General features: G+C 35.7%; 1 protein-coding gene across 1 annotated transcript in view; it reads right to left on the bottom strand.

The window, feature by feature from the left end:
- The window catches only part of LOC133200730 (HEAT repeat-containing protein 1-like), a 30,350-nt gene that overhangs the window by 14,818 nt on the left and 211 nt on the right, over positions 1-15,321 (bottom strand). The window contains exons 2-17 of the mRNA XM_061336509.1: positions 14,738-14,954; positions 13,861-14,005; positions 13,628-13,729; positions 13,110-13,364; positions 12,891-12,976; positions 12,454-12,711; positions 12,114-12,221; positions 11,109-11,328; positions 10,729-10,818; positions 9,866-10,547; positions 9,597-9,727; positions 8,767-8,935; positions 8,192-8,373; positions 7,811-7,984; positions 901-1,119; positions 562-690 (exon numbers count right to left, since the gene is read on the bottom strand). Of these exons, the coding sequence (XP_061192493.1) occupies positions 562-690; positions 901-1,119; positions 7,811-7,984; positions 8,192-8,373; positions 8,767-8,935; positions 9,597-9,727; positions 9,866-10,547; positions 10,729-10,818; positions 11,109-11,328; positions 12,114-12,221; positions 12,454-12,711; positions 12,891-12,976; positions 13,110-13,364; positions 13,628-13,729; positions 13,861-14,005; positions 14,738-14,954 (3,167 nt within the window). The remainder of the gene's footprint in view (positions 1-561; positions 691-900; positions 1,120-7,810; positions 7,985-8,191; positions 8,374-8,766; positions 8,936-9,596; positions 9,728-9,865; positions 10,548-10,728; positions 10,819-11,108; positions 11,329-12,113; positions 12,222-12,453; positions 12,712-12,890; positions 12,977-13,109; positions 13,365-13,627; positions 13,730-13,860; positions 14,006-14,737; positions 14,955-15,321) is intronic.

Raw genomic sequence — 15,321 nt, 5'->3', positions numbered from 1 at the left:
GTACATGTTAAGCAATTGAATTGATTGTTCACTGTAAATGAAAAGTGTTTAATTGCTTCAAGAATTTTGTTCGTCTCCCTGAATGTTCCTTATTTCTTTATAATATATCTGTGTGACTTACAAGTTAGATTTAAGTCTGTGTGACTTACAAAATAGATTTAAGTCTGTGTGAGTTACATGTTATTAGTTACAAGTCTAAGACTTACAAATTTAGTTTTTTATAAACTTAAATGTTTGATTAACATAATCCGCCTGTGAGACATAGCTCTAATTCTGTGTGTCTTACTTTATTAAGTTTCAAAGACTTATGCATTTCAATGTTTGTCTGATCACTTTGAATGTGGCTTTTTAACCTATATGTTTCATTTAAGCCTGTGCAAGTTACATGTGTGTGATTTACATGTGTGTGATTTACATGTACATGTGTGAGACTTACAACATTTATGATTTGGGTGTTTGGGAGCCTACAGCTTTATTTCTGCATGACTTACATGATTGTGACTTACAACATGTATGATATAGGTATCTGGAGGCTTACAGCTTTATTTCTGCATGACTTACATGTTTCAGTGTCTTTTTGATCACTTTGACTGCACCTGGACCCGGGGCTTTCACCCAGACATCAAACAAACAGGACAGAATCTGCTGCTGTGTTCCTGATGTCAGTTTGTTATAAAATTCTCCTGTCAACTGTCAAGGACCAAGAGAAATATTCATTTGATAGTTTGATTTTGAGTAAATTGAAACAAACTTGTTCTGACAACATTCTGCAGTTACAGAAATTAAACCTCTCACATAAGGAAAAAGTTTTTTGAGTTCTGAAATATTACAGTTATACACTGTACATTACACATGTCCATTGATTGTGGCCTATAAAGCAGAAATATCATTTTGTAAGACCTGTGAGATCATATGTTCCTGTATCCCCTTGACTGGGCTAGCTAACATTTCCAGGACTAAGTTCAGAGCCTCAGGGTGTGAGTCCAATGTGGAACAGGTGTCAGGGGTGAACCTCTCAATCAGTAACCCACAGGAGTCTACAGCCAGCGCTGGCGGACTGTCACCATGACAGATGGATAACAGTGACCTCAAGGTCGGTAGAAGGTCACAAAGAAAACTCTACAACACAGTGAGAATAATCAGTATAAAATGTTACCATCATAAAGGAGTACTGAGTGTAACATTAGATTTCCAGAGAGACAAGGAAAACAATCAAAATTAAACACTCAAGTGATGAACAGATATAGTGATACTGAGCACCAAGTTTCATTTATATTCTGATGGAATGTAGATAGGAGTATGATGTACATGTACATCTCCAGAAATTCATCACTAAAGTTGTACCAAAATAAACTAGTATTAATTGTAACGGGGACCGTTACAGATGTTCCCCAAACGCTCCCCAACTCCCTTTTGGTGTCATTTCCTGTAAGCTTCATTAAATAAGGCAATTAAGTATATTGGTCATTTAACGCATTTCACGCGCGCGCACGTGCATGCATGCATGTGCAGGTTGACCATGTAATTCCGTCTATACTATAAATGCATCTTTATATTCTCAGTATCAAAACATTTCATCAAAAAATATATAAGTTCCGGCTATATCAAGTATATTGGTCATCTTAGCATTGCGCGCACGCGCACCTGTATGCATGTTCATAATGACCATGCCATTTTGTCTACACTTATAATATGTCTGTTCATTCTTAGTATCAAAGCTTTTCATCAAAAAATATAAAAGTTATGGCTATATTAAGTATATTGGTCATTAAACACATTGCACGCGCGCGCATGTGCATGATGGCCACATCATCTTGTCTACACTTTTAATATATCTGTATATTCTTAATATCAAAGCTTTTCATCAAAAAATATAAAAAGTACGGCTATATTAAGTAAATTGGTCATTTAACACATTGCACGCGCGCGCATGCATATGCATGCATGTGCATGATGGTCATGTCGTCTTGTCTACACTTTAAATACATATAAATGTTTTGAGTATCAAAGCATTTCATCAAAAAGTTTCAAAATTACAACTATATCAAGTAAATTGGTCATTTTACGCTTTGCGCGTGCGCGCACGTGCATGCATGTGCATGTTGACCATGTCATCTTGTTCACACTTTTAATATATCCTTATATTCTGAGTATCAAAGCATTTTATCAAAAAATATAAAAGTTACAGCTATATCAAGTATATTTGTCATTTTACGCATTGCACGCGCACGCACATGCATGCGCGTGCGCGCAAAATGACCTTCGTTCCGCAAATCTACATAACATGCCTAGTAACCCTAAAAAGGTTTCACCTCAATCGGATGTGTAGTTTCGGAGATCACTCACGGACAAAAAAGTACCCAGGAAGAAAAATAATAATAATAATAATAACTAGTTGTAATTGTAACGGGGACCGTTACAGATGTTCCCCAAACGCTCCCCAACACCCTTTTGGTGTCTTATTTCCTGTAAGCTTCATTAAATAAGGCAATGAAGTATATTGATTGTTTTTTGCATTTCACGCGTGCGCACGTGCATGCATGTGCAGGATGACCATGTCATCTCATCTATACTATAAATGCATCTTTATATTCTCAGTATCAAAACGTTTCATCAAAAAATAAATAAGTCCGGCTATATCAAGTATATTGGTCATCTTAGCATTGCAAGCATGCGCACCTGCATGCATGTTCATAATGACCATGCCATTTTGTCTATACTTATAATATGTCTGTTTATTCTTAGTATCAAAGCTTTTCATAAAAAAATATAAAAGTTATGGCTATATTAAGTATATTGGTCATTTAACACATTGCACGCGAGCACATGTGCATTCATGAGCATGATGTCCACATCATCTTGTCTACACTTTTAATATATCTGTACATTCTTAATATCAAAGCTTTTCATAAAAAAATATAAAAATTACGGCTATATTAAGTATATTGGTCATTTAACACATTGCACGCGCGCGCACGTGCATGCATATGCATGCATGTGCATGATGACCATGTCATCTTGTCTACACTTTTAATATATATAAATATTTTGAGTATCAAAGCATTTCATCAAAAAGTATAAAAGTTACGAGTATATCAAGTATATTTGTCATTTTACGCTTTGCGCGTGCGCACACGTGCATGCATGTGCATGTTGACCATGTCATCTTGTTTACACTTTTAATACATCCTTATATTCTGAGTATCAAAGCATTTCATCAAAAAATATATAAGTTACAGCTATATCAAGTATATTGGTCATTTTACGCATTGCACGTGCACGCACGTGCATGCACGTGCGCGCAAAATGACCTTGATTCCGCATATCTACATAACATGCCTATTAACCCTAAAAAGGTTTCACCTCAATCGGATGAGTAGTTGACGAGATCATTCACGGACAAAAAAGTACCCAGGAAGAAGAAGAAGAAGAAAAATAATAATAACTAGAAACTCATTGTGAGCAATGAGAGGTCTTCCGTCCGATTCTGAATAAAAGAAAACTCAAGCTGAAAAAGTGATAAAAGAAATTCAGACACTCTGAAGATTTAACCCTGGTCGTCAGCCTGAAAATCCAACGTGCTTACCATTAACCATTCCCTTTTTTGCATCACTACCTGTCACGACCGGAAATAACGGCGATACAAGATTTTCTCACGATTCAAATCAACTGATGACTGACTATCAGTCCTGAAAATTTTAGACTTCAGTCGTTTACTGTTGCCGAGCAATAGACCGGAATTTGACGTTTTATTTCCGGTGGAATCTAACATATTTCAAAACAGCGAAAGAGATGCAGTAAAGTGATGCAAGTTTTAGTTTAAAAAAAAAGAAATGAGCGCATCCTCTGATCTAAAAAATAAAACAGGTTTTGTAATCCTCAGAAATAGTTCTATCATTTAATAGTTGCACATTTAAGATAAAAGGTTACGCTCTATATTAAATATCGAAAAATAGCTTTAAAAGTTAGCTGTTTTGTAGGAATTTTCAGGATACAAGGAAAATGACGCATTTCATGACGTCTTATTGCATAGGCTAGCCAGAAAATTACGTCATTTTTGATAGATACGCAGTCATCAAAAGTCCAAATAATATTTAACGCATTGTCAACTAAAACCAAGCAGTTTCAGTTTTTCTGAAATTCACAGGGCCAAAAAAGGCCCGAAGTGAACCTTGTTCTTTAATATTGAAACCACTACACTAGCGCAATGTACCAGCCATCATTGATGTTTACCTTGCACTCATTCCCTGAAGTAACGAGTGTCAGGCAGGTTAATTTTGTTTTCTTATAGTGCGGAATTATAGGATGAAAACTAGCCAGCTAAATTTTGTGCAAGTGCTAGTAGATTTACATCGGATTTGTTACTTGAGTTTTAACAATAACTGATAGCAGAGAAAATAATCTGTTACTGATAAAAACTAAAAAAAAACTATTGTGTTTACTTCCTTTATTCTTTATGCATTCAACTTTCTATTCTATGCAATTCCAAATACAGACATGTCCATGTAGTCTTTTTCTGTACTTCTACACTACTGCATCAGACCATTTGTGAAAGGCGGGTCAAGATACATTATTTCGCGCCAAACGTCACGAGTAAATCTTGGCACCTTTTCTTTGAAATGTGTCTTCAATTGAATAAGTGTACGTGATAGCTTCAATGAAATTAAAAGAAAAAAATATGTTGCCATAGCCTGATTTTCGAGCCTAAGAATGTTTATTTATCACACTGTACATATAACATATCATAATATATGGGCAAGTAACATAAAGGCAGCGCTAAGTTTTCTTACACATTTTATTTTCCTCTTTACCCCCAAAGTGGACTATTCCAGTTAGTAACACATTAATGAAAAGACTTGAATGTTTTGCAACAAAACACGTCTCGCCATATGACGCTCAAGGAATCTGATACCTTTTATGTTCGGTAACTTGCATCTATAAAGGAATATAACCCTACTAAAATCAAAGAAAAATATTGAAAAACGTAAAAGTTGAAAAAAAATGAATTTTTTAATTCGCTTCCGTTAGCGACTGGAAGTACCCACGACGCACGAAAAGGCAAACCCGCACATCTAGAAGTCATGTTCTATGGTCTCCAACAATTCTCCAATTCATATCTTTAGCCGTTCTTTAGATCTCGCGAGGATAAAATTTCATTTCAAAATCAGAAAATGTCCATAACTTGGAACCGGAAGCGAATTTCTCCAAAATTCTTTCAAATGTAACAATGGCATTTTATAGCGCATTATCCCTGAAAGTTTGATGAAAAACCATTGAATAGTTCTCCAGATATTGCGTGCACAAGATTTGTCTAAAAAATCTATTTTTAAAATGTATTCCGGTAGACAATTTTAAAAACAAATTATATATTAAGCATTACAATAAGAGTCACTATTAACCCTATTAAAATCAAACAAAAATATTGAAAAACTAAAAAAATGAAAAAAAATGGACTTTTTAAATTCGCTTCCGGTAGCGACCGGAAGTATTCCCGACGCACGAAAAGGCAAACCCGCATATCTTAAAGTCATGTTCTATGCTCTCCAACAAGTCTCCAGTTCATATCTTTAGCCGTTCTTTAGATCTCGCGCGGATAAAATTTCATTTCAAAATCAGAAAAATGTCCATAACTTGGAACCGGAAGCGAATTTCTCCAAAATTCTTTCAAATGTAACAATGGCATCTTAAAGCGCATTATCCCTGAAAGTTTGATGAAAAACCACTGAATAGTTCTCGAGATATTGCGTGCACAAAATTTGTCTAAAAAATAAGAATAATAATAATAATAATAATAATAATAATAATAAGAAACAGTAGAATCACTATAAGGTCTTCCGTGAAGACGGAAGACCTTAATAACTAGAAACTCATTGCGAGCAATGAGAGGTCTTCCGTTAGATTCTGAAAATAAAAACGAAAATTCAAGCTGAAAAAGTGATAAAAGAAATTCAGACACTCTAGAGAATTAACCCTGGTCGTCAGCGTGAAAATCCAACGTGCTAACCATTAACCAGTCACTTTTTTGCACCACTTCCCGTCACAACCGGAAGAAACAGCGATACAAGATTTTCTCACGATTCAAATAAACTGATGACTGACTATTAGTCCTGAAAGTTTTAGACTTCAGTTGTTTACTGTTGCCGAGCAATATTGTGAGAACAAATTCTAATTTTGAGGACAGCAAAACACGCGACCGAAAGTGAATTTAAAAAAGTCTCTGACTTTTCTCTGGATATCTGCAGTATTTACAATGTATATCAAATCATTTCAAGTACTTTATCGATAATCAATATTTATGAGAAAGTTAAATATAAAAATAACGTAGTTTATCTCATAAAACCGGAAGTTGACGTTTTTGTTTCCGGTGGAATCTAACATATTTCAAAACAGCGAAAGAGATGAAATAATGTGATGCAAGTTTTGATTTAAAAAAGAAAAGATAAAATTTTGATTTCTTTGATCACTTCCCGTGACAAGCGGAAGTGACGACTGACGCGTTTAACCCAAATGGTTTCGCTTACTCCTCAAGGTCTATCACTCATAAAAGTTTGGTGTTTTAATCTTTCACATGTTTTTGAGATCTCGCTCAGACAACTCATTTTGAGGACAGGAAAACACGCGAGCGGAAGTGAATTTTTGAAAGATATTTGAGGTTACTCTAGACATTTGCAGTCTGAATGACATATTTAAAATTCATTTCAAATACTTTATCTAGAAAAAAAAATATTGATGGAAAAGTAAAATACTCAAATTATGTAGTTCTTCTCTTATAACCGGAAGTTGTCGTTTTTGTTTCCGGTGGGACCAACATCTTTCGAATCTGCGAAAAAGATGCAATAAAGTGATGCAATTTTTAATTAAAAAAAAAGAAGTTAAAATTTTCGATTTCTTTGATCACTTCCTGTGAAGGCCGGAAGTGACGGCTGACGCTCTGAACCCAAATGTTTTTGCCTATATCTTAAGCTCTGTTGCTCATATAAGTTTGGTGTCTTAATCTCTCACCGTTTCTGAGATCTTGCTCAGACAACTTTTCATTTTGAGGACAGGAAATCACGCGACCGGAAGTGAATTTTTCAAAGATATTTGACATCACTCTAGATATTTGCAGTCTAAATAACATATTTAAAATTCATTTCAAATACTTTATCTACAAAGGATATTAATGGGAAAGAAAAATACTCAAATTATGTAGTTTTTCTCTTATAACCGGAAGTTGACGTTTTTGTTTCCGGTGGGACCAACATATTTCGAAACTACAAAAGAGGTGCAATAATGTGATGTAAGTATTGATTTAAAAAAAGAAAGTTGAAATTTTACGATATCTTTGATCACTTCCGTAAACGACCGGAAGTGCCGACGACGAACGAAAATGCGATTCTGCAAATTTAGAAATCACGTTCTATGCTCTCCAATAAGTCTCCAGTTCATATCTTTAGCCATTCTTGAAAAAAAGGGGCGACAAAATCTCATTTTAAAATCAGGAAATTGCCCGTAACTTGGAACCAAAATGGAATTTTCCAAATTTTTCTTGTGATGAAACAAGTTCATACAATGACCAATTTTTTCTGAAAGTTTCACGGAGAACCAATGAATAGTTTTCGAGAAAACGCCTGCACAAAATTTGGTCAAAAAAAAAATAATAATAATAATAATAATAATAATAATAAGAAACAGTAGAATCACTATAAGGTCTTCCGTGAAAACGGAAGACCTTAATAAGAAACAGAGTAAAAACAATATGTTCCCCAACTTCGTTTGGGGAACATAATAACCTGAAGTTATACAGATGATCTATAAGAGTAGTACTTACTTTGTTGTTGTGTAATGCTGTGATCTGAAGTAGACTGTTCCTGACACAGTGTGGTGTATCTGAGTTCTGTATAATGTCCACAACAACACTGACCAGACTACTGTCCATCTTCTTACCGGAATGAGATCTCCTCCTATTCTTTCTTGGTTCATTGTCCATAACGGACCCCACAGCCTGGACAAAGAAAATCTAACACTCAGACAAATCCTTATAAAAAAGAATCTACTTGCGTATCAGTACATGTTCTTTTAAATCTCATGATAGAGTAACATTGATCAAATTCTTTATATGATGCATTTATATCTAATATTGAAATTGTACTTTATCAGGTATATTGTCTGAAGAGAAATGCTCTGTGCCTGTATAGTCTGTAAAGCTCACCTGTTTTAGATAGTCCTGGTCCGCATCAATCTCAACCTCACACTGCAGGATGTGGTTAACTAGTGGCGTGAATGCCCCACGACCAAGATTACTCTTGTCATTGAGAAGCTTCAAACATTCCATTGATGTCTGGCGAATTCCCACAAATGGACTGGTCAAGGCCAAAACCAGATCTACAATCACTGAAAAATAACAAGAGGAAACTTATTCAAACATGAATAAAAAATGTGTATATAAAGGGTGTTTATTTCATATCAATTCCATATCTATATCTATATATATATATATATATATATATATATATAAAGCACTAAAAATGACCAACGACACGAACAATAATAATTGTCAAAATTTGACAATTATTATTGTTCGTGTCGTTGGTCATTTTTAGTGCTTTATATAAATTTCCATCCGTGACCTTGTATCTACTTAGTAGATCCGACACTTCGGATATACAGTGTTGTTGTTTTTTAGTGCTTTTTATATATATATATATATATATATATATATATATATATATATATATATATATATATATATATATATATATATATATATATCCTTTCAATTCCCACCTGCATCTGCAATCTTGATATTTCCACTTTGCTGCAGAAGCTGTTTTCCAATCAGAAGAGCTTGAATCTGTAGACTGGTCTTAACCCCTGACCTTTCACTGAGGTCATTACAATGCTGTGTCCACAAAAGTCCAAGAAATTTCAGTTTGGCATTGCTGTCAGGTAGATGCTGGAAGTCAAACACAAGGTATAAATACACACAGCTAATTGCACTAGGTCTCTATTTTCAGTGTTTCTTTAGCTTACTTTATGTACTTGTATTATTATATGATCAGAATATTGTTTTAGTGCTGAGGAAAAAAGGCACTAGCTCTGCTGGTGATTGCTATGGTACCTGTAAGAACTAAGTGACCAGCTTCCTGTAAGCCTGTCTACAGGGGGAGTTACCTGTAAGTACTGAGTGACCAGCTTCCTGTAAGCCTGTCTACAGGGGGGGGGGGGGGGTTACCTGTAAGAACCGAGTGACCAACTTCCTGTAAGATTGTTTACAGGGGGGAGTTACCTGTAAGAACTGAGTGACCAGCTTCCTCTAAGCCTGTCTACAGGGGGGGGGGGGGAGGGGGGGTACCTGTAAGAACTGAGTGACCAACTTCCTGTAAGCTTGTCTACAGGGGGAGTTACCTGTAAGAACTGAGTGACCAGCTTCCTGTAAGAACTGAGTGACCAGCTTCCTGTAAGAACTGAGTGACCAGCGTCCTGTAAGCTTGTCTACAGGGGGAGTTACCTGTAAGAACTGAGTAACCAGCTTCCTGTAAGCTTGTCTACAGGGGGAGTTACTTGTAAGAACTGAGTGACCAGCTTCCTGTAAGCCTGTCTACAGGGGGAGTTACCTGTAAGAACTGAGTGACCAGCTTCCTGTAAGCCTGTCTACAGGGGGAGTTACTGGACAGAAGGAGGAGGTAATCAAACAGCCTCACAGACAAGGTCAGAGCTTCATCATCAAAGTCCCAAAACTCAGCATCTGTGGTAGAGTATAGGATATTTATCTTAAGACCTGTATGTTCAACTGTAAATTCAAAATCTAAATATATTAAGTATCTAATTATCTGCTGATAAACAAAAAAATGATAATTAACTAGGTCTAGTTTTTGGAACTCACCAATTTTGACTGAAGGAACCAATTTTATAAAGCTGAAAAGCAGATAAAGGCTTATGGAGTTTCCCTGTATCTGACTGGCCATAAGAGTTTGACAAGTGTCTGTTACCATGGTGATGACCTCCTCCCAGTCTATTCTTGGCTGACCTTGAGGTCGTAGCTGGTGAAGAAGTTTGAGCTGTTTACCACACCAGTGGATCTGGTTTTTCTGTTCAGACATCAGTGGGATGATTGAGTTGAGGAACAGTGCCAGATGACATTTATATCGAGCACTGTCATCCCCCTCCCGTAACTTGGTTAGAAAATCGTCACAGTCCGGCATCTTAATCACAGCAGCAGCTATCCATTCTGTCACCTCTACAGAGAGCTCGGCCAAATCCTCCGCTGACTGTTTCTTCTTGCCCGCTGCTTTCTTCTTCAACTTCTGAGCTATTGATTTGATCATGGTGTTACTTTTGGCAAGGACTGTGTCACACAGATCTTTCAGAAAGTCAAGGTCATCAGAAGTGCAGATCAGTAAGCGTGGAAATAGATGAAGAATGACTGAAGAATGATGTTTTGGTTCACAGCTACACAGAATCTGTAGGGCCTTCTTACCAATGGCTGACCAGGGCTGACATCTTAGGACAATATTACCTAGCAAGTGACATAGATGAGTGGTGTCACTTAACATGCTCCACAAGGACTGAAAGAGGAAAACATTCATCAATTTTTAGTTAACAAACTTTGGTGAAAGACTATATTACTTAGGAAATATGTGTATTTTTGTTTTCAATGCACAATTGAAATTAAGATTTTCTTAAAAATCAAACAATAATTTTTTACAGTAAATGAACACATATGTAGTTATATTGGCTTTCACTGACCTGTCCTGCTTCAAGAACTGCGTCCACAACTTCAAGTGAGTCATCAGCAAGTCTTGCTGATAACACCTCCGATACATACTCACAGTCACACTAAAAGTAACAAAAAACCTCTAAAGATCCTTTATACATTTTGCTTTTTTCTTGTGCTAGATTTAGTAAAAATAGCATTTCATATGCTTATTTCTTAAATATTCTGATGAGATCACAAACACAAATTTAAAAATTATTTACTCCCTTGGTGCATGTACATAAAGAACACCTAATTGTATATTGAGTACTTTCAGATAAACTCTGTGTTATAAAAGGTTCTTACAATTAAATACTTTTGTATACTGAGCATTCAATATTATTTCTTTACTATACAGAGTAATCTCCCTTACCTTGTCTGTGTTTTTCAGTAGATATTGTACAGCATTGACACGGACAGATGGTGTTCTATGATTAATGGACAGAGAGAGACTGCCTTCAATGTCTGACAGATGCTGGTGCCTCAGAGACAGTACGGAGAGGTTCAGGAAATCCTGGATCACCTTCTTTACTTTCTCATCCTCCTCTCCCTCTAATAAACTTTGTACAGCCCTGTCTAATGAGGCCGGATACCTGTTAAAAATCAACAATAAACTTTGTACAGCCCTGTCCAACGAGGCCGGGTACCTGTTAAAAATCAACAATAAACTTTGTACTGCCCTGTCAAACGAGGCCGGGTACCTGTTAAAAGTCAACAATAAACTTTGTACAGCCCTGTCAAACGAGGCCGGGTACCTGTTAAAAATCAACAATAAACTCTGTACAGCCCTGTCTAACGAGGCCGGGTACTTGTAAAAAAATCAACAATAAAATTTGTACTGCCCTGTCTAACCAGGTTGGGCACCTGTTAAAAATCATCAATAAACTCTGTACAACCCTGTTTAATGACAATTGGTACCTGTTAAAAATCAAGAATAAACTTTGTACAGCCCTGTCTAACGACACTGGGTACCTGTTAAAAATCAACAAATAACTTTGTACAGCCCGTCTAATGAGTCTGGGTACCTGTTAAAAATCACCACATGATTTGCTTTGTATCTATCTATACAATTACCTGGCCACCATGTGACTTGTTCCTTCATAATTACCTGGTCACCATGTGACTAGTTCCTTCATAATTACCTGGCCACCATGTGACTTGTTCCTTCATAATTACCTGGCCACCATGTGACTAGTTCCTTCATAATTACCTGGCCACCATGTATCTTGTGTCTTTGTAATTACCTGACCACTATGTGACATGCCTTCATAATTACCTGGCCACCATGTGACTTGTTCCTTCATAATTACCTGGCCACCATGTGACTTGTGCCTTCATAATTACCTAGCCACTATGTGACTTGTGTCTTTGTAATTACCTGTCCTCCAGAAGTTGCACAGTTTTTTTGTGTTTGTTGCTCAGATCCTCCACTCCTTCATCATCAATAATGTTATTTGCACAGAGAAGATAATTTTCCATGACTTCCCTGTGAAAAAAAAGAATTTTTGGGGGGTAGAATCTTATAACTGATTTTAACTTCCTCTGCATCTCCACACTTTTTAAATTCCTTTAAAATTTAACTGCTGTTTTGATTTATGAAAGCGATATAATAAAAATGTCAAAGGCTAGAGGAAATATTTTGGATTAACTGGGCTAGAAAGTCTCATCTTCACTCTATCATCCAGCCATCAAAATCTGAACTCAGGTCAGATACTTACTTTGTGAGTTGGTCTGCAACACTCTCACTTAGTGGCACACTAGATAGGAAGTCGTGGAGGATACTCAGATACTGGGGGGTGCTCCATATCGCCTCAGAGTCACTGCTCTCACTCGCACTCATGTCAGAGTCCTGTTGAACAGCCATAACAACAAGTCTCTCCAAAAAGGCAATGGTGAGTCCATCACAATATCCTTCAGATGTGAGAGTTTTGAGGCTCTCTATCAACCCTGGCTGTCGACAGATGTGTTTGAAAGATCTGAAGAAAATGTACAATAAATCCATAATTACACCATTTGTAATAAAATTGTAATTTTTTAATTTGGCATTCAAAATCAAGGAAAGCACATTTAATAGAGGCACAATGTACCAAAAACTCATTAAAAAGATCACTCATGTATTGCACATTGTAAATTACAAGTACAATTCTCAAAGTACCTTGCTGGAAGACTTTTAATCCTCTGGTGTTGGAAAATCAGTGCTGCACAAGTCATTGTTTCTTGTTCAAGTTTCAAGATTGACCTCTTCAAATAAAAATTGAAATATTGAAACAAATGTGCAATTAAATCAAATTTTATTCTTTTACCACGATTAATAAATAAAACATCAAATAAATGAATATTTAAATAACAGTAAATATACTAAGTCTGGTGACACCTTGAAGAGAGCAGATAGCAAGGATTTTAACAAGTCCTGTTGTAGACTGCTTTTGAAGACAAGCTGAGCTAGTATCATGTAGGTGGCAGCTCTATACTGTGTGACCTTTGACTTTAGACCCCGGCTAAGGTGGGGAAGCAGGGAAGACACCAGATTCTCCGTAGCACCACCAAACTCCAGCACCCCCACCACCGTGGACATGTAGAAGGAAAAGATAACTCTTAATTTGTCTTCTTCATCTCTCTTTAATGTCCCCTGTACAAGTATAAATAGTCTATTTAATGATGCACTCTGCTACAAAAGATTGTCTATGAATAATCTTATTACCTGCAAAACTGAAGAATTTACATGTACATGTACCTTAACTTATATACCACAAACAAGCAAAAATTCTCTTTATTATATCATGCATCATCATTTACTCAGTGCTAATAAATATGACAATGTGAAAAACTTTAAAAATTAATCAATTCAAGTCTAACCCTTCCATCAAAAATAAAGTGATAAATATAAATCACCTTGATTGTCTTGTAGATTTTATCACAGAGAAAGGAAAGGAATCCAATATTTGAATTACAGTGATTGATCAAAGTCTGTCTAGGTAGGTGAACACCAGATGTCTGGAGAGAAAGGAAAGAATTTAATGACAACATATTATGCACTTATTTTACAACATTACACCAAACTCTATGAGCCTTGAGCACTATACTCGATTATAGGGAATTTAGTAAACATCATTGATAGAGTTCACCTGAATAGGAAGTAACCAGTCCCAGTTTGTGGCTGTTCTGGATTTTAATTTCAGAAGCTGTACAGCTCGTATAAATATCTTGCTTTCATGAAACGGAAGGAGACAAACCATGAAGGCATCAATATTGTACACATCAATGTCAAACCTACAAAAAAATGTCAAAATCTTCATAATTATAAAAATAACAATCTCATGCAATCCAAATTTAGGACATTGCTATAAATTACACAAAATTGTTCACATGGTTTTTAAAGACAGTTTCAGACATTTCATCCTAATGAAAATGAAGAATACTTTCCAAAGGTAATCAGACAGGGGGATTTGTGGACCTAATCTTTCTGGATCCTTCCATATGTAATCTATATTCTGCCTTTAAATATTTCTTCATGAATGATTTTTTTATTCTATCAATATCTTTTATATATTCAACAACAGACAATACTATTAAAGAGATAATTCATTACTCCTTATTCATCAGCTTCATGTATATACCGGTAGATTAACTACACCAATGTTAAGCTATATACCGGTAGATTAACTACACCAATGTTAAGCTCTATACCGGTAGATTAACTACACCAATGTTAAGCTATATACCGGTAGATTAACTACACCAATGTTAAGCTATATACCGGTAGATTAACTACACCAATGTTAAGCTATATACCGGTAGATTAACTACACCAATGTTAAGCTATATACCGGTAGATTAACTACACCAATGTTAAGCTATATACTGGTAGATTAACTACACCAATGTTAAGCTATATACCGGTAGATTAACTACACCAATGTTAAGCTATATACCGGTAGATTAACTACACCAATGTTAAGCTATATACTGGTAGATTAACTACACCAATGTTAAGCTATATACCTGTAGATTAACCACTCCAATGCTTTCTGTGCTGGTTTAAGCAGACAATATGGAGACAACTTCTGAAGGAATGATTCAATTGTTTCATCTATTTGTGCATTGATTTCTGCTGTTTGAATGCTCCTCTGGAAAGACATAGTGGATTCCCCAAACAGAATCTCCTGAAACTCGTCAAACACTGAATCAATGGCCTGTAACTCTGCTATTCCATTTGTACCTGAATAAAAATACTTTTTTCGTGAAATGACTGTCCTTTTCACATAGTTTATAAATTGAATTCAAACCTCAGTCAATATGAAATATTGTGATTTGAATGCATTTTAAGTTTTGGGCAGCTGAACTTAGCTGCTTTATCTGTTCAGGAATTTTTTAAACTTTACTTGCAATAGTTACACAATCTGATTCCCATTCCTCTTTGTGTACTAACAATATGGTGGATATAGCCAAATTACTTAAAAATTTCTTCATATATTATACATAAATAATTATTTTGAAAACTCTATTAATTTTTGCACTTTATCCTAAATTTTGTTAGTACATATTCATAAATCTTCATTAATAATAACATGGATACACCTCAGGTC

The sequence above is a fragment of the Saccostrea echinata genome, unplaced genomic scaffold (genome assembly GCF_033153115.1).
Source record: "Saccostrea echinata isolate AGI-Se365-2 ecotype Australia unplaced genomic scaffold, CSIRO_AGI_Sech_v1 ptg000041l, whole genome shotgun sequence".
NCBI lineage: Eukaryota > Metazoa > Mollusca > Bivalvia > Ostreida > Ostreidae > Saccostrea > Saccostrea echinata.
Note: the sequence above shows the minus strand (reverse complement) of the source record. Positions and strands in the feature narration are given on the sequence as shown.